Source organism: Puntigrus tetrazona, chromosome 19 (genome assembly GCF_018831695.1).
Source record: "Puntigrus tetrazona isolate hp1 chromosome 19, ASM1883169v1, whole genome shotgun sequence".
Classification (NCBI taxonomy): domain Eukaryota; kingdom Metazoa; phylum Chordata; class Actinopteri; order Cypriniformes; family Cyprinidae; genus Puntigrus; species Puntigrus tetrazona.
In genome coordinates this window covers 8,902,925-8,930,095 of record NC_056717.1, presented here as the reverse complement: position 1 = coordinate 8,930,095, position 27,171 = coordinate 8,902,925, and the positions used below count along the sequence as shown (strand labels likewise).

General features: G+C 39.3%; 3 protein-coding genes across 3 annotated transcripts in view; 1 reads left to right on the top strand and 2 right to left on the bottom strand.

Annotated features, from left to right (window-relative positions):
* Positions 1–8,552: 8,552 nt before the first annotated feature.
* On the bottom strand, positions 8,553–10,077 carry fabp4a (fatty acid binding protein 4a). Its single transcript, XM_043218463.1, has 4 exons — positions 9,910–10,077; positions 9,613–9,788; positions 9,430–9,531; positions 8,553–8,793 (listed from the first exon to the last, which is right to left on the bottom strand). Exons 1-4 carry the CDS (start codon positions 9,980–9,982, stop codon positions 8,740–8,742), a joined length of 405 nt encoding a protein of 134 aa, XP_043074398.1. The 5' UTR covers positions 9,983–10,077; the 3' UTR covers positions 8,553–8,739.
* A 641-nt stretch (positions 10,078–10,718) lies between these two features.
* On the bottom strand, positions 10,719–12,162 carry mrpl53 (mitochondrial ribosomal protein L53). Its single transcript, XM_043218464.1, has 3 exons — positions 12,024–12,162; positions 10,996–11,108; positions 10,719–10,909 (listed from the first exon to the last, which is right to left on the bottom strand). The coding sequence occupies exons 1-3, from the start codon at positions 12,113–12,115 to the stop codon at positions 10,791–10,793; spliced, it is 324 nt and encodes a 107-aa protein (XP_043074399.1). The 5' UTR covers positions 12,116–12,162; the 3' UTR covers positions 10,719–10,790.
* Positions 12,163–14,649: 2,487 nt separating this feature from the next.
* pag1 (phosphoprotein membrane anchor with glycosphingolipid microdomains 1) overlaps positions 14,650–27,171 on the top strand; it is a 42,335-nt gene continuing 29,813 nt past the window's right edge. Inside the window, exon 1 of the mRNA XM_043217656.1 lies at positions 14,650–14,886. The gene's annotated coding sequence lies outside the window, so the exon portion shown is untranslated. The remainder of the gene's footprint in view (positions 14,887–27,171) is intronic.

Sequence of the window (27,171 nt, the reverse complement as noted above, 5' to 3'; positions counted from 1 at the left end):
GCTCTCATTCTCTATTGGTGCTGTATTTGCTGACTGGGCTGCCCTGGGCCTGTGAGTAAGGTCTGACCGGCCTAGTGACTGTGCTGGGCCCTGAATGGAGGCCCCCAGGCGGAACAGAATCAGCCCATGTGAGGATGATCACCTCTGACAGGACGTGAGGTGACTTGCGCAGAAATAATCAGGGACAAATAAAAGCTGTGTCTAGCAAACGCTGACCTGCATGGAACTCGCCACCAGCTGAGGATTACGAGCGTGTCTGTCTGCTCGGCACGAAGCGGAAAATCAAAAAGGTTCACGTATTCAAAATTAAATCACAAACGCAGAAAAGAACACCGAAACGCTCCTTTCTCGTCTTACATTTGAACTTTGTTACTACTGTGATTGTGTCAGGAGTCTGTGCGATGTCCGTTCAGGGAGGGTGGAGGCAATAAGTGACTCAAAACCAGACCAAGTGGCCTGTGCATTTAAGGAAATTTTAAATGTTAAATGCCAAATTTGTTGCATCGTTTCATGGTCAGTCGCCCTAAAGACACCCCTAACATTACAAGCCTTGTCACAGCAAACAAAGAGGAATCAAACACAAACCCCTCTCAGTCTTCAGCTGCAAACTCTCTAAAAGGTATTAAACGCATGATAGTATAATGGCTTTAAAAAACACGAGTAAATGATTTCAAGGCTAAGGTGCTTCGTCCTGCAGTGATACGCCTACATCTTTGCTTCGCTGACTCTGTGTCTTATAATCTCCTATCTCTGTAAAGTCTTACTGTTTGCCGTTCGTCTAAACGCCCTTATTTCAGCGTTGATTTTGTGAGAGCCTAAGAAGAAAACGAGATGACGGCATGCTGACTCAGAGTTCAGGAAGTCATGTGATGCACTCAGATTTAACCTCAAAGATGCACACATGATGTTTAGACACATGATGCAGATTTCAGAAATGTCCGATATCACTGTATAAGTGTCATCGCTGGCATTTTGTAATATTTGTCACTTGGCCTGTTTCGAAGCTGGGATGCTGGTTTATGATTTATGTGCTGGCAAAGGACCAGCATAAACCAGTTTAAACCAGCATCCCAGCTTCAAAACATAGCTAACCAGCATATGCAGGTTTTTTTTACAAAAGGGCTGTTACATCTACATAATTACAAACTATAATTACAGGCTGTTCTATAACTTAGTAACATGATAAGTACATTTTATTTCATGTAAGTACAATGACTACTAAGTACCTAATTAGGTAATTAATCTGTATTATGGCACCTTAAAATAAAGTGTTACCAAATATCTTTTTTAAATCTATTTTAAACCAAGCGTTTTGTCATGGCGCTGAAGACGATTAAGAATGAAAGCATTTCTTGCTGATTACAATCATGGCACGCTCTAAAATTGTGGTTGTAGTCACATTTCATTACTTCTTTTTGACAAACGGAAAGTATTATGAATGCAAGGAACGACCCGTTACTTTTTTTTTTTTTTTAAATGACAAGCTGTGTCCATAATTAAAACACACTTAGTCCATCTGTCTATCATTGACACGGTTTTTGTGTAGAATAAACTCTGATGAAGATGAAAGTAAAAGTCTAATATCCAACAAGGTACAAGGTAATCCTCAACAGACATTCATGTCGACAAGACCAGGCAAAGAAACACTGAACTGACTACAAGTTATATGGGAGGGTGAATTAGGATAGTTAACAAGACACACCTGCACACACACAACTAAGAGCAGACAGAAACTAAGTCAAAGAGCACAAGGGATGAGAAACAAACGAAATGGGACAAATATGCATTCATTTGTTTAATAAAATTGGTATATATTATTCGTTTCTCTCTTTTCCATGTATTTTTATTTCAATTATTATGACTTAGGAGCGTCTTATGACATCTCACCATATATCAAAAAAGGAAAACAAATCCCAAAAAAAACAGGTTCCCTTACTTCCTAAGTACTGCTTACGTACTTGCGCACCTTAACAGAGAACCAAGACACACGCGAATCCTTTTTGCATAAGATTTGTGGCCGTCTGTCGACACAGAGACCCCATTAAGTTAATTATGTCAGCTTCCCAACATTTCAGAGGTGAGGGGCCTGGCGTCATGCGGTCAGAGCTCATATACCTCCCACCACCTCTCAGTCCTATACGTGTCCCTGTCTGTCTGATCACATGAGCCACTTCCCCTCAGCTCTTCCAGATCAAAAGTAAGCCGTGGGAAAAGACATAAAGCATTCCAGAACATCTGACCCATTGAAAATGTTTGTTTGCTATACTTGCAGCTGCGTGAAGACAAAGCCTATATGTGGTCGTCACTTCAAAGTTGCTTTGTATTCCACTTTTAGACAATGTATCACGATGGGTTAAATTTGTCGTTCTTGAAATAGCGCTGATCTGAAATGTGACGCTGCGGTCATATCTTCACGAATTTCAACTGAATCGCCCCAAATGCTGTTTGGTGTTTCGAATAAATCTCAATCGGTGAGGTTTCAGGGGTTAAATACGAGTGCCTTCGTAAGTGGTTTGTTTACAAGCAGTAAGAAGAAAGGTCAGTGAATGACTTATTGTTTCCTTTTCCTCGGAGCTATCACAGGCCTCTGTTATCTCCCCCCTGCAGAGCGTGGAAGTACGTGTTTGAAAGTAATTAAAGGGTGTTCACGGATCTATTGTTCTCTAGACTCATGCTCTTAAAAATAAAAAACACATAGAAATATCCCTTTTAATATAAACTAGGATTAGACGTAACAGATTCCCCTTGCTCCTCTCCAGCAGGAAAACACACTTTTTCGTTGCTTGACATGTAGTGAAACTGATCGGCTGGAAACAAAGACGCTGACGGAAAGGGTTTGGAGAACTTTGTTCATTCATACAATGTGATTTTAAAAGCATGATTTTTAGGGAGAGAGAGAGAGATACTTCAGCACGAAGGTCCAGCTAAATCACCCATAAACCGAACTGACAGTGAGGCATAACAAACTGTAAAAATACCTAACGTGCATATAATAGTACGCCAAATAAATACAAAATGGACTTTGGAGTGTATTTGCTACGCGATAAGAATAGCGCGCATGCTATATATACGCAAAAGTCCATTTTTGCGTATCAATACCACGAGTTTTTGTTTTTATTTGACGCACTATATTTCCACGCATTTCCATGGGGCCTGGCTGAGAAATACGCATGAATTTGATTCACAAAGTGTAAAATAACTATTAATTGCCATGAGAATCTTTTGAGTTAATATTTGATTTATTGTATTTATTTTTTTGTAGTGAAAAATATATATATGAAGAGTTCATTTGCAAAAATAGATGACGCTGTTTGGTTTTTATTACAAAAATCTTGTATTTTTAAATCCTGCATTCCAGTTGATGTCAATGAAACCACAGTTGGGTTGTTTTGAATGAATAATAATACCTAAAAAAAAAAAAAAAAAAATTTTGTTTTTGCAAATAAACTCTTCATATGTTATTTTTTTAATGTACTTACAGTAATATCTCATTTCATTGATTTTATTCAAATCAAAATGCTATTAATCAACCTATTATGCAAAATCATAAAAACGTTTTGTTAGAAAAGTTAGTTTGACCACTCAAGTCTGATATACTATGTATTATGTATATCATGTATATCAGACTTCAAGTGAGATGTATTATGGGCGTGAAATATAACATTCTCACTTTCTCTTATCTGAGCTGTGCTTCCTCAAACTATATCTAACTGGAATTCTAAACAGAATTCCACAGATCTTCCTTTCTTGCTTTATCTGGTCCCAAATGAGAAGATTCACAGTGTTCCAGAAAACTGCTGCTGAACCACACACAGACACACACACACACACACACACACACACACACACACACACACACACACACACACACACACACACACACACACACACACACACACACACACACACACACACACACACACACACACACACACACACACACACACACACACACACACACACACACACACACACACACACACACACACACACACACACACACACACACACACACACACACACACACACACACACACACACACACACACACACACACACACACACACACACACACACACACACACACACACACACACACACACACACACACACACACACACACACACACACACACACACACACACACACACACACACACACACACACACACACACACACACACACACACACACACACACACACACACACACACACACACACACACACACACACACACACACACACACACACACACACACAGACACACACACACACATACATATACAAAAGCACAGTCCTCAATTTTCCATCCAGCATTAAAGAAGGCATAGATCTGGACAGAAATTGTGATGCGGGACAGCGAAAGCCTAATTTTTAAGTTAACACATAGATTATGAATTTATTGTTCAGTTCTAACAATTGCGCTCTGTTACTATTGTACCCTTGAGAAACCCCTCTCTACAGTCATGTAGGATGAACATCTGTGACTGTTTTGACTGGCCCCTTTTTTGATGTTGTACTATAGAGGCTCCATACTGAGCAGGGCTCTGCCTGGGATTACAGATCACATGTCTTCCCCGAATCCAGAGGAGGAGGAAGGAACTCAGTTGAAACACTCTTCACGGCGCATCCCACCTTATCAAGGTTAAAGGGATCGTTTGGACAGGTTGGAGCGTTCTTTAAACACAGCTGACCCTTGTGCTTTATCAGTCTTGAGCAATGAAGGCAAAAGCAAGAAGTAAAATTGCTTTAAAAATATAGTTTTCAACAACAATAAACAATTCTAAACATTAAATCTTCATGAAACATAATTGCCTTGCTGTTAACACACAATCTTGTTTTGTTTCCATGTTTCCCCCATGGAATGCAAAAAGAGTGAATTACGGTCGATTTTTATTTTAGTTTAATTCATACATTGCATACATTGTGCAAAAAATCTTTTTATGTTCCATATAATTAAATAATTATTTTGTCCCTTTAAGCCTTAAATCCTTAATCAACATTTTTCATCAAGCACAGAATAATATCATACATTACATCTCACTACTACCATTCACTCTGTGCCCATTTTATTTAGTCGTTCAGTTATTGTTGGACTATTAGAGCAAGATTCCTTGCATTTGCAGCCATTTCTCAAGACGGCTAAAGCATGAGGTAAAGCCGTGCTCTGCAATCTTCAGGCCCAATTTCTTGCAAGTATGTAATAATAAATGGATTCTTTGGCCACGGACGTCTCTCCTTCAGCGACCATTGTAGCTCTTTATGCTCTGAGCCGGAGCCCAATAAGCTAGTTGCGTAGCAACAGGCTTCCCAGAAACCCCTGCTGATATCAGCCCTAACACAACCGACACATAGCAACCCTGATTCCCACCAGGCAACCCGAGTGAACCCAAAACCCTTTCAGTGGCTATGTCGACAGATTGATTTGCAAATCAAAGCATTTTGCAACTGCACATCAGCTACTGTTGTGCAGGCACGAATTGACCAATTAAAACACAGAGGTCATGGAAGGCCTCGGGAAGAGCAGCACTGATAAACTACAGAAGAAAACAAACACGCAATGACCATAACGGCATAAGCGTGCAGGTCCGCCTGGGTTTTATGACCTCGACTGCATGTAAAAGAGGCTCTATTGATATGAGAATAACATAGGAAATGGTTTTATTGCAGTTTGAGGGACTGTAACCTTGGCCCTGGTCTCAGACACAGGCCGATACGGTCGGACAACAGCATTGTCTGTTCCAGCGCAAGGAAAGTGAGCGGAAGGGTGCGATCCCTGTCCTGCGGTGCAGCTTTCCAGATGTTACTCAAAGGATATGATTTCATTCCTGCGGTGTTATCTGCACAAGCAAAACAGTCTGCGGGTCAACGCACTAAGACAGGACCCCTGTGAATCCGACACACAATACCGAGACATCCCGCAAGCAGTGCACACCCATAATGCAATACACAGACTCAAGCTAGATCCGCTCCGCTGGCCAGTTAATAATGACTGGCTTACTGTACCTTGTTACATTGCACCAAACAAATAAATCAATCTGTAGACAAAAATACTGACTGGCCCAGCGGCGCACAACACAACAAAACCTCCACAGCACATCAGAAACAAGTCGCAACACAGCTAAATCAACACAACAAAATGGAAATAAGTTGCCACTCAACGAAATTAGCACAGCGCAACAAAATTAACACAAAACTATGGAAACAGGTGGAAGTGCAACAAAATTAGCACAACACAACATGGCACAGCAGATAACACGGGGAACCTGTCCCCTCACTTTTAATATCATGTAAATTTGACCCAAAATAAGGCGAGATGTACGTCACGGAGCACTAAACACTCATTTATAAGCTTATAATTAAAAGCTAGAAATATACAAGAAAAGTTTACCAGTCAAAAGTTTTTGAACAGTAAGATTGTTGATGTTCTGTTTATCAAGCCTGCATTTATTAGATTTTTTTTACTACTTAAATAACTGTTTATTTGTCTATTTGAATTAATTTTAAAATGTCATTTACTTGTTTATTTCAAAGCCACATCCTTCATGAATGATTCTGACTTTTGCTATGTCTTGCTATATCTTATAGGCCACACATCATGTTCTGAAAGCCTTAGTTTTCTTTAATGTGTTGTGACAGATCCCTGCAGCACCTCAGTTCAAGCTACAGTTCATAAACCCAGAGCGCCGTAAGTGGCGGGAAATTTAGGAGGATTACAAGGGCCAAACGGGTGAGGGGCCCCCAGAAACCATAGCAGCATCAGACATTACTTTTGCATGTTTAACATCGTTGTCATAAAACAGTTGTCAAGTATAAATCTTACAGTACCTTGCTCTCTTTCACGCTTAAATCCTGAAGCTTTCTGTTATGAAAATTAACCATGGTTTTACTACAAATGAAAAACAAAAACCCGGCACTAACCATAGTATTTGGAGGAAAACTGGTGTTATACAAATGCTAATCGATGCTAATCAATGGTTACTACAATTTCACTATAATTAATTTTTCACGCTGGAATTTCCCGCCTTCTTTGAATGGTACATTGTTGGCATGACAACAGCGGATGGGCCGTCCAATCGCTGGACGGTGTGATAAATTCATTTGATAATGTTAGCTGTGTAACTAACATTTACAGTTTGGGTTTCAGCGTTTTAAAAATCTCTAAACAATGCGAAACTAAGAAAAACCGCAGGCTTTATTTCAACAGAAATCAATATAGGTTTAGGCCCATTGTCTTCTTAATATCTTAATCTTACAACTCTTACATAAAACCGGGGCGATAGCACTTTTCTCTTAATTCTCTAAAAACAAACATGAAACCTATTGCTTGTAATCTAACTTCCCTGAGCTTTGGCTCCTTTAGTATGATAATAAACATCTTTATACGAAGTAAATCGTTCCATATGCTCAGCTCTTCTGATCTCAGCATGGCAAAGAGAGCGCATCAGGCCGAACCCGAGTCAAATAAGCCGAGAAACGCAGTGTTAGAATTAGAAAGCGAAAAAAAAAATCATTCGAATGTGAAAAAAATGCACCCGTAGAAATGAATCGTGATAAAATCTACGTGCATGCAAAACACATTTCTACTGCACCACCTTCCACCTTTTAAACTCTGCTCAGGTTGAGTAATAGGAAGAAGCATTGTTTTTTATTGAATAGGCTGTACATAGAGAGCTGGCCCATAACCCACCTGTTTCAGCTGTTTTTGCAGTCAATTACAATCAGTGTATCTCTACACTTTCCTGTCCTGGGAAAGTAGCCACTGGTGGAACATTCTCTGCTATTCGTGTAGGTCAAAAGGAATGACTCTGGGGAATCGCTGTGTTCCAGTTTCGTTACGCACGCTAAAACTATGCTCAAAAAGGGAAATGTTCTACCAAAAGGAGGAAAGAAATACATATCCTCTGTACCCTTGGAACACGGTCCACTGTAAAAGTAGTTTAACTCTTGCTGTCCTCGTTCTACGAAGACACGTGCAAGCGAGAACCATTTCGAGTAGCTTAATGAAGATATATCAGGATCAGTCACAGAGAAGCTTTTAAAAACAGACAGCATACAGTTAAATATCACAAGCTTGTTTATTGATCTCCTGAGATGGGAAGAAATATCGTGCAACAGACTCTGCATAATTCAACGCTGTGAGAAAATACTTTTGGGGGCGCTCCTCAAGGAGTGCTTTATCCTTGAGATTAATAGCCAAAATCCAACGAAATGTGAATAATTAAAGCTTCACGGACACTTTATGGGGTTTTGAGAACTTTTAACAAACATGCAACGCAAGGGTTCCAAAAGATGGGTTATGCTAATTCGGGAAAGGGGTTAATTTAGCGTTTTATAGACGTGACGTATTTATCAGTTCCGAAGCTCAACGTTTTATTCGTTAGAAGGCATGGCCTAATCCTCTCACACCTTGTATTATGTGGCATCTTTCACAGCACGCACGCCTTACTGCGGACGTTAAATCTCTGGCTTAGATTTGTAGAAACTGTTGACACATGCATTTTGGCTAAGCCTACGTTAAAACAGCAGGGATCAACAAACCACAACTCAGCTGAAGGCAAATAAAAACAACTTTATTCAAAGCACCATAAAGACTGATAATAAATGCATTTTAAAATGGTCAGCACGCATTTGCTTTGGTGTCAAAAATAAGAGATCTTCAGTAGAGAAATAACATTTCACTTTGGCTTTTTGCTCATTGAACTGAGCCTGGCATCTTCAAACCCAGATTGGATAACTTCATGCCTCCTTCACATATGTCCTCACAGCCACCACATCACCCATTACGCATTTCTGCCGAAAGAGAAATATGGTTATAAAAAGCACGCAGATAATGGAAAACCTGTACATTTAGCCAGAACTTATAAAACAGAAAAATAGTTGTTAACCGTCTTTGCATTATTCTAAACTAGTCCCGTATTTTTATAAGCTTAAAAATATTACATTTGCAAAAACCATTTAAAATTAAAAATCAGTCATTCACATTTAGTTCATCGTTTGTTCCCACTTCTTATTTTATTTATTTATTTTTTGGACAAGTGTATTTCTATTAGACACTGACCATTTCAATATTTTACTAGTATTTTCAGTTTCCCCTGAATAATAATAATAAACGGAAATATGGTAATCAAAGCTAACAATAGTTATTATTCTTGATGTAAAATACAATGCTATATTATATTCAATAATAATGTTTAATTTAATCATTTATGTTTAGTAAAACTAATTTTTAATAATTTTTTTACATTTAAATTGCTGTGAATATACACAGTTCAACGACCATTTAAAAAAAAAAAGCATCAGCAGTTACCTTGCATTTCTATATATATATATATATATATATATATATATATATATATATATATATATATATATATATAAGTATAGACTTTTATAAGGCGTTTTACAGAAATAAAGAAGTGTCCTTACAGCTACTAATTTCCCATCGGTCACCTCCCTTTCTATCGTCGACTCTTTTCCATCCCAGGTCTGTTTCTGCACAAGCTTTCCGCTCTCGAGAGTCACAACAGTCTGCAGAGAAAGAGAAAGAAGAGTCCGTTAAGTTCTCACGACAAACGCCGCGGCAGACATCCCTCTCATCCCGCGACAAACCGTGGTCTTTCGATCATCAGCGGTGACCTCCTCGAAGGACTCGTTGAGTTTAAATTTGATCTCGGTGGTCTTGAAGGTGCTCTGGGACTTCATGCATATGAGCCCCTGGTCGTCCACACACACGACCAGGTTGGGCTTGGTCCTGTTTCCCACCTGACGAGTAGCGAAACCCACACCTGAAAGAAGGAAAGCAAAGCATCAGTGCGAGGTTCCGTGCATGCGATGCAGCTAGAAAAAGGTGCTCTTTTGGAATACGTGCAACGCGTTTGCAAGTTACTCAATAACGAAGAGTCGTACCTAGAGCCTTCATGTACTCGTCAAAGTTTTCGCTGGTGGTCATCTTCCACGTTCCCACGAATTTGTCGACCATTTTCCCGGATGATGGTGCTGGTGATGATGATGTTCCCTGTCACTCAAGCGGCAGCTCAAAGCTCAGATTTATTCTGATCTGATCTGATCGGATGACTGCGGGCTTTTTCAACAGCTCCCCCAGCACGTGCGTGAGACACGAGCCAATCAGATGGGCCGGCGTCACCGCGCGGAGCTCCTCAAACGAGACTCGGAACTGGGGAAGGGTTCGCGAACAACGGGCGAATAACATTCACTGGGTCAGAGGACAGCACTCGCACAGACCACGAACGTGGAGAGAGACAACATTTGACCTACTACGAGAATAAAACATGATGACCTTTCCTCGCAGTGGCCGTGTATTTTTTTTTACTTAATAACTACGTAATAACGAGCTTATAATTACTAACGCAGACAAAACCATTCTGAACCTGACATTTTGTGTGCTTTATGTTAATATGATCTTTGTCAGGCGTAAAACAGAGCTCTAATCCGGTGTTTAAGCAAGCTTTAAACTGCTTTTTTACATTTAGTGTTAACTACTAACATTTACTGGATCCTAAGTACACTGTTTATTACATAGCGTTCTTTAAAATGACTAATACTGTGTGTTCATTACGTACCTATGCTTTATGCGTTAAATGTCAGGAACTAATTGGATTATATGTGATTAAAAATAACCTGTCATAATGGGTGCATAAGTGAGAGAATGGACTACCCAAACCGTAGAGGACAAAGTGAGAGACCACTCGAAGACATGACAGATACGGTGTTTTTTTTATTACACATCCACAGACATAAATGCAAAAAAAAAAAAAAAAAAATCTAGACTACTTTTTGTGTCCTGCTTTGGCTTGAGGGTCTTTAGCGCTGCATCGGGTCTGTAAGGCCGAGAGCAGTTCTCGTGTGCTTAGATTGGATGCCTTCATCAGCAGCCTCTCTCCGTCCACTGCGAAAGACCACAATGACACGCATTACTCAACGACGCGCCGCGACGCGCTCCCTCGCAATCAGAGTCACGGCTCAGTCGCTCACCGAACGTGATGTCGATGGTGGGCTCCGATCGGTCGTGCTTCACATCTGTGATAACTTCACAGTTCGTGTTCGTGGATTTGATTTTTTCAGACCCCACCACGACGAGAAACTCTCTGCAGGGAGGGGGGCAGACAAAAAAGAAATGCACGAGATCTGACGGATTTATGCTTTTGATTATAACGTCGTCAACTAATATCAGTTATGCAACGAACACCACAGTCGTGACAGCTCTGGTTTGTCATTTAAAAAAAAATAATAATAATTTAAAGTGTTATTTAGTACACCTTTTCCCAAAGCTAAATTTCATGACAGATGATTTTATTGACACGATTGCATACTAAATCAGCATTCAGATCCAGAAGGATATTGTTTACTAGCTCATCATTTACAAAAACAAGCAAATAAATGAATCGGCATAAACGCGCGTGATATACACCTTTCATATAATCAGTAAAACACGTTCCACGATGAAGAAATCAAACATTATAGCGTGCTACGTGCCTTCATCGCGGTGTACGTGAATAACATGGATGTTTAATATAATTTGCCAACTGTGCAAAGCATGCGCTTTAGTCCGAAAACGCTAGTCCGATGGTGCTGGTTGTAACGATCAGGTTAAACGGTTTTTTGACATCCTGCTGTATTGACCGCGTTCAGACTGAGAGCGGCGCCAGAGAGTTCACACTAGACATGACAAGAAATGACCGCTAAGGTAATCATCAAGATCTACGCCGCTTACGTCCACAGAAGCTTTAACCATCAATGTGTGCGTTACTGCCCATAACCTGCGTGAGCTAGCATTAGTGCGTGTTCCTCTAATGTTAAACGTCGAGTGTGGAGAGCGCTGATGTGAACCCCGAAACGTCTACATACGTCTTCAAAACGCATCTAAAGAAGTATCATTTCCACCCTATGCTCTGTTGCTATGACCACTGTTACTGAAGTCACATTCACGCGCAGGATTTAATTCACCAGACGCACATCTTGAACGCTTCGAGTAAACCGCGGAGTGCGTACAGCTTTCTCACCTCGCGGAGCGGGCGTTAGATTCGAACGGGCAAAACTGTACGATGATTTTCTTAACCGCCTTTAACGCCACCGCTCCCCTGGAAGCCGCCATCTTTCCAGACGTGACCTTTCACCTGCTGGTGACGTAGGCAGCCAGGGTTGATGCGAACGAGTGAAAAAAAGCGTCGAGAGAAAGTGGGATGTTAAAATATGAATAAACGTGAAATAACCATGAAACAAAAAACACGAAAGAATTTTTTTAAAGGGGAAAAAACATTTTTCACTCAGACAATTGATTTCCCCCCAAGCAGATCATTTTAAGCTCAAAAAGACTATTAGCCCGTGCTCGTTCACATTTATTTATTTTACATTTTTTATATTATGACATTTACATTCTAAAGTTTATATTATGCCAATATTTATTATTATTATTTACCTATTTTACACGATGTGTGTATTTTTTAGAGATCTGCGCGCAAAACGTATTTTTGAGAAAACACGAAACACATCCACTAGATGGCGCACGCGGATAGTGTATTATTTAGTAAACCACTCCAAGGTTACCTTCTACATCATTTTCTCTTCAATTCCTTCAGTTTATGTAAATACATGCATCTTGCGGTATCTTCCTTCACACACAAATGCATAATCTGTGCACAGTTCTAAATAATAAAAAATAAACCTATACATAGGTTTTAGGACAAATATTTTTACCCATTTAAAATGTTGACTACTATATACACACACACACACACACACACACACATATATATATATATATATATATATATATATATATATATATATATATATATATATATATATATATATATACCTATTGTGAAATGTTGTAGATTTGAGATGTTGTAAGAAAAAAAAACATGAACATTGTTACATACATGATATCATATGCCCTGCCTGTCCTCAAATTATTTATATGGTTTAAATCCTCAGTCTGAAAAGCACAGCAAAATACTTAGCTATTTTTGACACAGATGGGTAAAGTTAAGTCACGCTGAGACCATTTACTGAAGTATAGACAAAAGTCCACAAAGATGAATATTAATAACATGCTCACATGACTACGAGTGTTCTCTGATCAGTTTTATCAGTTAAATATTTTAACAAGCCCACATGTAAAACAATTTTTAACGGAGATCGCCTTGATACATATCCTAATCTACTTTTATTTACTAACGCACACAACCAATATAAACGATGAACGTTATCATCAACAATGTCAAAATTTGTCTCTCTGCCTCAGGGATATTTATTGCCGTGACACTTCTACAACTAAATAAATGAGCACACTGGTGTGAGACGAGAGATGCACGTATCGCCAGCTTGCAGTTTTTCACACAACGAATCAATTTGACCCTTTTAAGGCACTAACAAGCCCGCTGTTTCCGATGATGCCAAAAATGTCTTGTCATTTGCATATGCACTAAAGTTTAGGCCAGATCTCATGCTTCTGATGACCAGAGGGATGTTTTTTTTTTTTTCTTGAACCGCTAAGAGCACAGTTGTGGTCTCGCCTTAGAACTATATTTAGACACAAGCTTGAAGGGTGAACTTCCTATAAAGCCCTTTCTAAAAACAAGTTTCTCTTTCCTTACTGAAACAATGACTATGAATACTCCTGCCACCATTTAATCCAAAATAAAGAAAGCTGCAGGCACCGAAGCACAAACAATAAGGCAGAACACTCCAGGGAGGGGTCTGCATTTTATAACGCGTGTTAAAAGTTATTTTGGTATTGCTGTCATTGCTTCTTGTTCTGAGTATAATTTTGGATGCTCCCCAGGAAGTCTGTGTTTAGAGAGCGGGCACTGAATGTACTGTTATTATTATTATCCTACTGTCCTGCAATTCTATACATATTTCTATTTACATATTGTTTATTTAGCATATAAAACACAATGAGGAGCCAACCAGCTTAATGCATGAATGAATGACCTTAATAAAGTTTACTTTAATGGCCTTTCAGTGTAAGCATCAATTAAATATGAAAACACATTAATACGGAACAATAAACACAATTAAAGGCATACCAATAGTTCATGAAACAATTCCAACAAGACGTTTTTAACTGCTTCTTCTGACCAAAATACGCAACGCAAATGTTGTTTAATCAGAATCAGAGAAAATTCACTAAATAGGTTCTAAACTCTCACTGGAGGAAGTGTTATTATGGATTATAAAGTCATATTTTAGCCAGAAGCAATAGTTGTAATGGATTATTGTGATGTTTTATCAGCTGTAGGACTCTCGTTTTGATGGCGCACACAAGAATATATTGCTGAGAAATTTGTGATGCAACACTTCTCCAAATTCACTCCAAAAACAAAAGAATCTAGCTTCTCGGAAAGGCCTAAGTTTAAGTGACTTTTAAGCAAAATGTCTCTGTTGGGTGAACTATCCCTGTAAAGCTCACTGGCTATTGTGAAAAAAAAGCCAAGAAGGGTTAAATAATGCCCTAAAACATTAAAGCGTAAAATAGTAATAAAATAGTTGTTTTGCCACATGCCATCCACACTGAAAGCAGCCGTCTGAACACGCCCACTGTCTCTGCTTTGTTGCGGTAGCCGCGCGCGCAGGACTACAGCTCCCGTGATTCAGTGCGCCGCTGCGCTCCGTCTCTCCGCCCCTCCGCATCTGTGAAGAGTAGCGGGGGATCGCGGCCACAGAGTCACAGCGGCACCGAACCGGTATGGTGTGCGGTACGCATCGCGGCGCGCACTGCAGCTCAGCCTCACCGGCACCGTCCTCTGCGCTCGTTTGTAAATGCGGCACGTTTGACAGCTGCTGCGGGTCCGCCGAACCGGAGCTCATCGTATAAAGTCGGGAGCGGAGGAACAGCTGATCCACGGATGGTCGTCGGAGGTAAGTGGTCCTTTAATGTCATCCCACCCCAACATTGCATGACTGGAAAAGTTGCTCGGAGAGAGAAATACGCGTAACGGGAATGAGCCCGTCAGGGCTGTGAACTTCTCTCGTGTATTTTGTGTGTCGCTCGAGAGAGAGACAGGCGGACACTGTATCTGAGGGACACTGCTTATTTATACGACAGATTCCCAGCATACCGACTGAAGGAAAAGTGAGATGTAGCGGAATGCTCTTGATGGCGCGAGGACGTCGGGATGATTTAGGCTTCAGAGTTTAAAGCGTGTTATTACACGTACGCGACTCATCTGTTGATTTCTCAGGTGGGCTTCTGTATAAGAGACATGCAGTAATTAAGAACAACTAATGTGTGGTCAGTTCTCCTTAAACAAGCATTGATCCGACATGTAAACAATAATCCAGAGACAGTGAGACACAAAGTTTAATACATGAAATCTTCTGTTACCTATGCATATTGTTCATATGCAAGTAGTTCACGTATACATATACATATATGTATATGTAAATTGAGGTTAATAATAATAATAATAATAATAATAATTACTATAATATTTTTATTAAAACATGTATATGTATATAAGCATACGTTTTTAATTATCATTTTGATTGAATGCCTCTAAGTAGTAGTGGAATGGTACATGATTGTATGTTTGAAAAAAAAAAAGTTTTATATCTAAACATTTTTAAATGATATTTTTAAAAATCTTATTTAATCATATTATAATAATAATTATTATTAACCCTCCAATATATATATATATATATATATATATATATATATATATATATATATATATATATATATATATATATATATATATATTATTTTATTTATTTATATAATATATATATATATATATATATATATATATATATATATATATATATATATATATATATATATATATAAACATGAAATCAGTCAAACATGCTTCTGGTTAATATATATATATATATATATATACCAGAAGCATGTTTGCCCAGTCAAAGCAAATGAGCATAATGTCATATTTATACTTTTATGATTTGATGAAAAAGCAGATGGAGACCTTTGATTTGTGTAATAAGTAACTTGTGTAAATAAATTGTCAAACATATAAAAATACCTTTACTTAGGAGCTAGCACATTCTAGTCTTCTTGAACCTTAACTTAAACAAACAGACCAATCTTTTTTCCGCATGCTCACTGTATACGGCTGATCTTTAACCTTTAAATTTCCTGGTCAGAATAGTGCTAAAGGTAATGCCCACGAGATGACAAAGGCTATCACGCATATCACGCATAACTCATCATCGCATAGATTATCTGGCGGATAGTTATCTGCAAGTCAGCAAGTCCGTAAATATCAGTGCACTGAAAATGTTCCCTCTCAGCACAAAATAAAGCCCATTGCGACATGAAAGCGGCATGGCAGCTACGAATGCAGACAGCGTAGCAGGTTTAAGTAGGACCGCGACGTGTTGTTTAAATCCATCGGTTTTCAAGCATCTAAGAGGCATCAAGGCGCAAAAACAGTATTGGATTGAGGTCAAACACTCAGGAGAGAAGCCCTGCCTCACATGTTTATTAGACAGATAGTGTTTTCCTGGTTGGCTGAGCGTGGCTTCAGGCTCCGTTCCACTGCTGGCAGGTTTTACTCTCTGTCTGCACCTGTCCTTTACACCGGAGCTCTCGCAGACCGATTATTGTACAGCGGAATTCAGATTTCATGCCTTGGCACAACAAAACAACGTCACAAACATTTTTATTGTTGAAACTTTGGACTCTGTTCTGGCCTTGGAGCCGCTTCTCAAAACCGATGCAAATGAGCACAAGTGAAAAAAAAAAAAAAAACTTTTGAATTCAGGATATGTCGGTTAGCGTGGCTCTGGTGCTTCATGGAGTTCTGCTCATAAATGTCAAAAGAAAAGGTGGGAGTAGGAGAGAGTGAAGTTTCCCTCAAAGGGTTTGAATCTTAAATGGAACAGAACTAGTCTGAGCTGTGAAGTCTGGAGCTGTTTTTACTATCCAGAAACATTTGATTGGATTCATGGATGTTTCTACAGCTGTGGCTCTGTAGGGGGGTTGAGCTAAATCCTGTCAAACGGGGCTTTCGGGATACGAGGTCGATAACGTGACCTAATGGAATATAATCCCCAATGCGTGAATGGATATTGCGTACATTTATCTTTGGGTTTAAATAAATTGTTAATGTTTGCTAAAAATGTACTCTCTCTCGGGTCGTCCAAGGTGTAGATGAGTTTGTGTCTTCGTCAGAACAGAGCTGGAGAAATCGCTTGATCACCAACAGTGAATGGGTGCCGTCGGGTTGAGCGTCCAAACGGCTGATAAAAACATCACAGTAATCCACAAGTAATCCAATGTGTTGGAAACAAATCCATCAATAAAATAAACCAGCCCAAAAAAAACACCTGGGTGGATTTTGATGTGAGAAGACAGGGCTTGTGAACTGTGGCCAGAAGTGAGAATAAAACCTTAAAACGCCTTAATGATGAAGGCATAAATAAGATGCAGCTTTTCACTTCGCCAAGATGTTAAACGGATGCAACGGATCACTTGCGGATTATTGTGAGGATCCACCGGCGAGTAAGTGATTTAATGCTAAATTGAACTTAAATCTGCTCTGATGAAGAGAGAAACTCATCTACATCTCGGATTGCCTGAAGACGAATGCATTTCAGCAAATGTCCGTTTCTTGCTGGGAGCGTTAAACTATTTCTTTTAATGTTATCGTTCAGCGCTCGTTGCTAAGATACACGGCAGGAGATGAGATGCGATGTTCAGTGCGAGTAGATTGAATCAAACCAGTTGTTCTGCTAATGATCATTAAGCGACAAACACACCGGAACGCAAACATATGAGCTGCTTTGATTCGGTCTGATTGTAGAGGACGTACTTATGCAGGTAAGTCAGTGACGGGAATGTCAGTGACCCAAGTATTTGTAGTCAAGGAAACAGGAAGCGTTCACTGTTTTGCAGACTGAAACACTTTGAAATTCGCCTAAAAATTACAGAGGTTCTGTTCATTCATCGCTGTTGGTTAATGTTGTCTGCCGTCGAACAGATTTTGTCAGGGGTGTAAAAAGCTGTAAATCATCACGACAGACACTCGAATCAACTGTACACATAATTATGCAAATGATAAAGGCTTATTCAAAAACTATCAGCGGCTTCCTGATGATAATGTTTCTGGGAACGGCATACTAACACGAGCTGAAACCATTCCTCGAGTTACAAGGTATTCTCGATGAAACATCCTTCTGAAACAGAAGGATGAGTATTCAATCACTGAATAAATGAAAGTACGTTCAAAGTTTCACTTTAACCGCGTTATTCTTTTCTTTGCACTGTGAGGATTAAAATAATAATCATTCTGGTTTATAATCAATTTCGGCTATTTAGTGCGTTGTTTTAATCACTCAGAAGAGCTTTTAGGTTTTAGCTTCCGTTTGTACGTTTACAAACAGTGTAAAAGAAATGTACTTGATTTTCTGAACTTTTTTCTTGTGAACAATCACAGCACAATCAAAAGTTGCTGTTGCTTACCATCATGGAAAGCATTTTAGAGAACTACTGAGTTTCTCCGAAAACACTGATAGGAAACGAGAAGTGATGAGAGCAGCAAAACATGGGAAATATCACTGATTTTTATATTTTTATATCGATTAGTATTTAAGTATTTTACTTCAGTTTTCTTTTTTAATTATGCACCTTATCACAGTTTTTAGTATAATTTGCGATGTAACACTGCATCAGATCTTTATTTCAGGACGCGTGACTTTCACCAAATGTTTCTGAAGAGTAGTTTTTGTTTCTAGATGAAACCGTCCCGAACATGTTTTCACTGACCCTGGGCTCAAGTGGGAAAAGTCATATTTTTTGCTGTTTGTCATGTACTAATATATTATATGTAGAAATAAGTCAATTTTTTGTGTTTGTTTAATAGCAAAATAGTTTAATTCACAAAATGTAAGGCCATTGTGACTTTTTGTCCAAACATATATTACTACTAGACAGACTTTGCACGCTTTTTCCATGAGAAGAACTGCATCGTCTTCATGACACACCGATCTAAAACTCATTAATGACACGTAAAACATTAAATTACGGGAACGCGCTGCAGTCAGGTGTTTTTCTCTTGAATCACCAAACGGATTTGGCCAGTTTCCCTTGCATGTTGTGTCGATAAGTTGTAACTCTGGAATGTCGATTCTCCACTTCGATCTGTTTTCTACGTGCAGCTGACAGCGTTAACTGCCATCAGACATGTTTGGCCAGTCTCAGTCACAACAGGGCTCGTCTGATCTTGTCGCGCTCCGTTATCGAACGAGGGGGCAATTGCAATTTTCTCAGGATAACAGGGAGGTACGTTCGATTGTTGTTTTGTTGACTGCGCTCACTCGCTCCACGCCGCTCAAATAGAAATTGCTTCCTGCCGAGGAAGTGTCCGACTCTTTCACGTACACAGAGCAAATTTAATTAAACCAAATTATCAGAGTGGTGCTGGGAAATCAAAGGCTTCTGGAGAGCGTGCGTAATGTGCCCCATCAAGCTCACCCTGCGTGTCATTTGCCTCGGTCCTCTAGTGTGTGGTCATGCTGCAGATAACTGGACTATTAGAATAATGTCACAACCACTCATGACTTCAGTCAGCTGTGATACAGAGCCACAGGCGATCACGCATTATATGATTGTTGTTATGATTAACATTTTGCATTCACAAGGTGTAGTATAATGTACACCGTATAAACAAACAGGAACCGTTTAAGTCGTATGCCGTACGACATCATGCTTCATAAACAATAAAGCCTTTGGGTAATGGGTTCGTAAAGGTCCCCTTGGTGAATTTCCTGTGGGTTTTTTAGAATAGTGTTCTTGGATTCGTGAGCAAAATAAGAGTCGTGGGCATTTTGTTCTGCATCGTAAGTCACACACAATCACACATCAAGAAGCCATTTATTTTAAAATGCGCTTTAAAATGTAAGTCTCTGACAAGTTTCTACAAAAGAGCTGCAGTGGTTGTTTGTTTCATCAAACATATTGTGGTAGTTGCAGTCCTTCTGTAGAAAATAACATTTACAGCATGTGTAGGGTCCATAAAGATGTAAAGTGTATGTTTTGGGAATTATTTTGTCTTTTTTTGCAACATCACGACTAAATAAATCCTATTTTACAAAAGTTCAGAATGCAAGTTCAGGAGATTAAAAAAAACGCACTACGTGCAAATAGCAACGTGTTCTATTTACACAAAGTGAAAACCGCAGCACTTTTTAGTGATATGCTATTTTGACTATTCTATTTACATGATGTTAAAATAGCAGGATTTCCAACGTATTGCAAATAGTGGCAATTATCTGCACCTCAGTGTTGTAGTACGGTATGCTAATAGCCATAAAAACGGGCCATTTGTAAATTCTATGGGCCTGGCTTCCCGGCCTATCAGGGCCCAGCGATTTTTAGCTGTGCACATTTAAAAGAGACTTCAAAATAAGGGTAAGAACTTCACATATTTGTACTTTACAAAAACACACAGTGCAACAAGTGTCTGAATCAGAAGTTCGTTTATTATATAGTTCGAAAAGGCTCAAACTGGATCCTTTGAATCAACATTGAACATGCCTACTGAGCTGTAACCAAGCTTTGTTTACTTTAATACTTAAATCAGTAGTTTTACCGACTACTTCTTCATATGACACCCTTTAGTTAAATTACACATTTGCAACTGAGTTTTTTTTTTTTTTCTGTGTAGTACTGCTCATGTTTTACTACTGATCATGGATTGTCATTCAGGTTTTAGGCAGTGTCTACCTTCCTGTTTATGACTGATTTCACGGAGAGGGTTTTTGACTGAATGTTGGGTCTGCGGGGATGTCTGAAGAGCTGTAGAGCGGGGTTAGTTTGGCATGCGGCCCATGGGTTTATATGGCACACTGAGGGGTTTCAGGCTCTCTGCCTCTAACCATTCAGCCGTACAGAGAGAGAGAGCCCAGCACTGCAGCCTCACAATGAAGCCGATCTGCTTATGAGAACAGGAAAATAACGGCGTGCATGTTTTTCTGCCCCTTCTGTTTATGATTTCATCTCAGGTGCGACGGTCATGTGGACACCGTGATCAAAAGATTAGAGCGTCTGTCCTGCGGGCTGTGGCTTATGACCGAGCTGGACAAACGCTTCTCTGTTTAGTCATCTTCAGAAGAAATGAGGGGAGGCATATTTACTCACTGGCCGCGAGCAGACAATGTTTGTGTTGTTGAAGAGAAACGTGTGAAGTCAGGTTTCTGATGCGCTGCTGAAATGGCAGGAATGTGAATGAAGGAAAACTGCAATGACAAGCTATTCATGCTCATTTATCGAGCGAGGGTTGTGAGTAGGGTTGCCAGCATCAGCAGAGAAAAATCTATTTTTCTCTAATTTTATTTTTTTTAATGCAATGTACGCCATTTGAGAATCAAGCGAACAATTTATGGCCTATCTCACAAAAATTATAATTCAGTTACTTTACTGTGAACTCAATAACACCAATGTTTGTCTCATCTCAACTCTAATTTTTAATTCTGCGATTTAGCTTTTTCTGCAGTGTTGATTAGGCTTGCTGCGATAGTCGTTGATGGCGGATATATATAAATATATATAATGTATATTTAATTCGCTTTGTTTATAAAAAGTTCTATCTTCTACGTTGGATTTCGATGCCGAATTGATGCAAATTTAAAAAATGAAAGTGCGCATGGTGCTTTTACAAGTTATTTAAGCAAAGGAAAATGAGGGAAAGTGAAAGTAAGACGCGCACGGCGCTTTACAAGCTGTTTTAAAGCGAAGAAACGTAAGGGAAAACTCAGTCACATTAAAAACAAGCAACTGCTTGACGTAGAATTGCCTCTGAATAAAAGTTAAAATATTGCATATTGCTTTTACAAGCTATTTAAAACCAAAGAAAAGCGAAGAGAAGAGGACAAAAGTCAACCTCACCATGCTGATATATCAGCAGCAGATGCACTTGCTTGTTCTGTTTTTTTAACGCTTTCTGTTGACACTCACAGTGAAGAGTGCCACTGTGATCATTTACACGTGAGCAACTCCTGATCATGTGTTTTCAGTGTTACAGAGCCGCTTGGTTTTATATTTATGTATTTGTTGTTGTAATTTAGCTCTTTTCTTCATTTCATAGGTTGTTTTTTGTTTTCATTATTGATTAGGTTGAGGCTCTTTTTAGGCATTTTTAATGCACTGTTTGTCAGAAACATAACGGTCTCCCTTTATGTTTCCAAAATAAATGCTTAAGAATTTAACTCTTGCAAGTGAAGGAAATTAAAATATTATTACAATTTACCACTTCTAAGAAGTTAATAGTGTTAAAGGTCTCTTAAAGACAGGTTCTTAAAAAAAGTAAAGTGTAATTTTTTTCTCTTTGGTATCAAAAATAATATTGCATCCACCTTTTGTAAATTTGTGAATTCTGTGGGCCTGGCTTCGGGTTTATAATTTGAATTATAACCACATTGGTTTGAAGTGTTTTACTGTTTCCTGCATGCTGTCATTCTTCTCGTTATTTACCTACAGCCGCTAATGACCTGGAAGTCTCACCCATAGGCTTATTTTCGTGTTGAAGAAAATAAAATATATTTTCATTTAGATATTCCGGTATCGTGAAAAAATAAATTGTGTGACAGTGAGCAAAAACAAATCAAGTGCGATTAAACACTAAAGCTTCGGGTATCGGATGCTAAAATATGCATCGGAGAAACTGACAAGTATGGGTTTTATTCAACACCCAGTCAGTTTTAGATACGGACAGTTTTGTATCACTCATGACGGCTGGCAACCCTTTTTTTGCACGCTTTGTGCTCCGTTCACTTCTTTGTCACAGGGGATGTAAACTTCCTGATCACTGTGATCTGGTGGCCGCCATCCTGCATGGGTGGAGGGAACGGGGAGACCATATCTGAAATGTTATATTGTAATAACCTCCACGCAGACCAGAGTTTTCTCATTGACTGGCCCTCCCCTTTCTTTTCCTTTCGGAAATGTGCCGTTATCAACGGAGGGCATATTAATAAAAGGCCTTGAAGAACAATGGCTTTGCTAACAGAGAGCTGCTCTAGCCACCTCTGTGCCCAGACAACTTCAAAGAACTACTGTGTGTTTTTATGACTGGGCACTTTAGCTTGGAGCGACACTGGATCAACAGTAGTTTCGAGAACAGGAAGCGAAGGAGAGTTTGGCAATGGTGCTGTCGGCCGGGGCGAATACCTTTGCTGGAATTGATGCAAAAAGGTTGAGCTGTTGAGCATTTCAGTAATGACTTGTGGAAGTGAAACTATAAGTATTCTCCAGTGGTCAGTGATGGGTAAGAAAATGGGTGTGTATGAGTAAGAGCCATGGTTAATTACAGAAGATAGAAGGTCATATTAGTCTATATCTGTTTTTCTTTTTCTTCTTATTATCATAGGCAGCTCTGTGTGCAGTCTACATTCGGTCTACTTCTAACTGAAACATAACGTCATAGGTTTTTAAATACTGGCTCAGTGTTATGACTCCTCAACTGTATTGCTCAGTATATTACAGTAGAATTCGGCATTAGCGTATTAAGCAAACAGATACAGATAACTTATTAATATTTGTGATGTCACTGTTGTTTCATTGGTTTTGTTTTATTTTATTTCTCATTATATTTATGTATTTTGCCTATTCAAGTATATTTTTTTAGAAAAAAAAGGCAAGCATGCATCACTTTGTTAATAAAAGCTAAATAAATGCTGTTCTTTTAAACAGCATAACTGTTTCCTGTCTGAGAGTATCACCAAGTTGGCCGCAGAGTGAACTGACTTCAGTAGACTTAATAGAAAGAAAAATGTCTGCCATTGCAGTGAATTCTGGGATTGCCTTTTAAAGAAAGCACGCACGTGATGCCAGTTTAATATTTAGACAAAATGAGCCATAATTATCCTATTTATTGATTGACGATGTGTCAGAAATGCCTGAAATGTCTGAATCCTTACCGGGATGAAGCCGAACGGCACAATAATGTCGCTTGCTCTGATAATGGTCTTGTAATATAAATAGGCCACATCATTGCATTTCCCTCATCTCCTTACTTTCAGCAGTGTATGTCAAAGCAAATCAGTAATGGGAGCACAACAGCATGGTAAAATGATGCGATTAGGGCCATTACCCATGTTATTCCATTATTTCCTGCCACCGTGCCCATCTCTGGGGTTGTTTTCCGTCAGAGCAAGTAGGACATTAACTCTATTCAAAGAAAGTGTTTGTAAGCAGTGGAAAAACCAGCGGCTGGTGGCTTGCCAGACCGAGACAATATGGAAATGTGCTGTGCTTCGTGCCGGACAATAGCTTGGGGCTCTATTGTGAATCAGGCTTTGGCATAAGACCCCCGTTTGAAAGATCATGTGACTGACAGCGCTGTCATGCATTGGTTAGGCTACGGATTGGAGGAATGCTTTCTTAAAGAGTTGTATTATTATCTGAAGCATGTTCCCAGACCCACTTTTCAGTCTTGAGGTTTCCAGGAATGTCCAAGGTTTGTGAACAGAGGGCTGCCCTCCAGGGAAAAGGCTCCGTCATTGTGTTTTTTTGTGCGAGCGCTGATTAGTGTGACAGGCTTTGGTCTACAGACATTATTACAATGATAATGGCCTCCGTTTTTGATGCCTTCATAGTGTCTGCTCGCCAAAATAATTACTGGTCATGCTAAAGGAATAGTGCTGAGGATTATGCTAATTCGTACCAATGTGATTATATGAATGAGTAATACTCTATGACGCTCTTGAATTAATCTCTCTCTGGGTCCCTTATGCTTGTACGGCAGGATAATCTGTCCAAATGATACCAGTGTTTGTCAGCGATTGGCTTAATGGAGCAGCCCTCTTTCATAAATACACAGAGCTGCAGTCATGTTGCTGCATTTGAAATAATAAGGCGTCTTTTTCCAGACCAGACTCTTTTAAGAATAGTTGCTGTGGTCTGCCTGGCTGTTATCTTTAATCATTGTGTCAGAGCTGCTGTAAAATGCCGTTTGAGAGTTTCACTGCAGGAAATCACTGAATTTTTGATTCAACCAATAATTTGACCAAGCCACAATAAAATTCACTGACAGACCTAGTAAAGCTCTGAGCACATCAGTCAAGTAGGGAGGAAGCAAATGCTGATGCAGAATAGACAAAAAGCAGAAGAAAACCTGGGAACTCCTAATATAATGAACTTCAAATCAGGATGTAAAGTTGTAAAGTCGCGTGTAAAGTTTAATATCTGACAGGTAATTTAAAAGAAACATTTAAAGGCAGAGAAAGGAAGAATGCGGCGAGGGGGAAGTGTGTGACTCAGGGCTTTTTCTGATGTGTAGCAGCAAATGGAAAACAAGTGGTGGTAGCAGGAAGAAATCAAGAGCAAGTAAAAAAAGCGGATTGTTGTACTGAGGGTGATTGAGGATGGACGGAGGGGAAATCCCAACGATAATCACACCACAGGACATGACAGAGAGAGACCGGAGGGTTATTTAGTAAGACATGCTGTTAGTAACACAACTGTTAGTTTCATCTGATGCCTGGCTTAAATGATTTTGATGGCTTTATCTATCACTTCCCTTAACTATGTCACTAGTGGTTTTCATGCATTAAAAGTAGGCTGACCAGTATGTGTTGAGTATGTTTCTAAGCAATAGGACTGAACACAATTTAAGACCACACAACCTACTTTCCTTACATGTTCTCTCGTTTTAGAGTCAAACAGGATTTTCAGTGAGGAAATAAAATGTGGGATGGGGCTTGATTTTTATTAAGCAAAAATTGAGTGGATTTTTGAAAGGAGTCATTTTTGAGCATGGAGTGAATGGTGTTGAACTACCTTCCCTTCTGAAACACGGCTGGACTTTTTGGCAAACCTTTTTAAGTTCTTTGGTATTTGATTCAATATCTTATTCAAAACTTAACCTTAGAACAAGTCATACAGGACCACCGAGTTGATTCCTGTTGAACAAATAATAGATTAATGAGACCAAAGACTGTCCGTTATATTTACCCAAAACAAATTATATCTCATATGTAACCACTATAGATACATCAGAGCCTGTGGTACATTCCAGAAGATCTGAACGACTTCTGAAGCAAATGTTCATTTTGTTATTACAATCTCACCTAAAAACCTCACCAGAACTACGTTCTGTGACACAAAAACAATATTATTTATGAAATTCTAGTGGATTTTGGTAACATCTGCCATGACACTTGCTGTGAGAAATACTACAAGTGAAACGATTGGATCACTAGAATATTGCACTCCTGGAAACGGCTCTCAGCCAATCAGATTCGAGGACCAGAAAGAACTGTCGTACACACACACACACACACACACACACACACACACACACACACACACACACACACACACACACACACACACACACACACACACACTGTGTTACAATTCAGAGATTATATCTTTAATATTTAGGATTTTATCCACTGCAATGGCTTAAAGTTTTAAGTATAATCAAATGAAAAATACATTCTTCTTGGAGAAAGAATCTTAATAGCATAAGCATTTTAGAGGGATTTGCTGAAAAAAAGTATACAAGATCTATTAAAAACTCTGAAAATATTTTTTTTTGGTGTATAAGTAGATGCGTTGCTCACATTAACCAGTAGCCTGCGGCCTAAATAGTGCCAAGAAAGGTGTTTCAGAGACAGAGCGATAGGCCCTTAAAGGAAAATACACAGATTTCCGCTAATGGGGCTAAAAGTGTATCTCTTTCATTTCCCCCTCATTTTCAATCCCATTCCTCCTAATATGTGAGCAGCCATTTGAGAGCGTCTCTTTTCATCGCTCCAGCACCTTCTAGGCAGGACGCCAGTACTATATGAAGCAGACTTTTGGTTTGTAAGTGAAGAAGACATACTTAAAGAACACAGGCCAGTAAATCTTCAGCTAACCTGTCTGCCATGGTTTCTGCGAGACGTGTAAAAGCTGTAAGTGTGATTTTTATATTTTTTTCTTCTCCATCCTGACCCTCATTTGTCATTGGTTGGGACTGTGAGCCAACAGAACCCTAAATCACAAGCACGTACATACCCCGAGACATCAAACTTCCACCCCAGCTGTTCCTGCCGTTTAACCGCCGCTGAGCAGAAATAATTGCTGCAGAACGTTCCGGAGAATGACTCTGCGACTGAATCTCAGCGAGAGCCGAGAGGCCAGAAAGAGGCACAGACCATCAAAACAGATGCTGCATGTCCCATCCAAAACTGTGA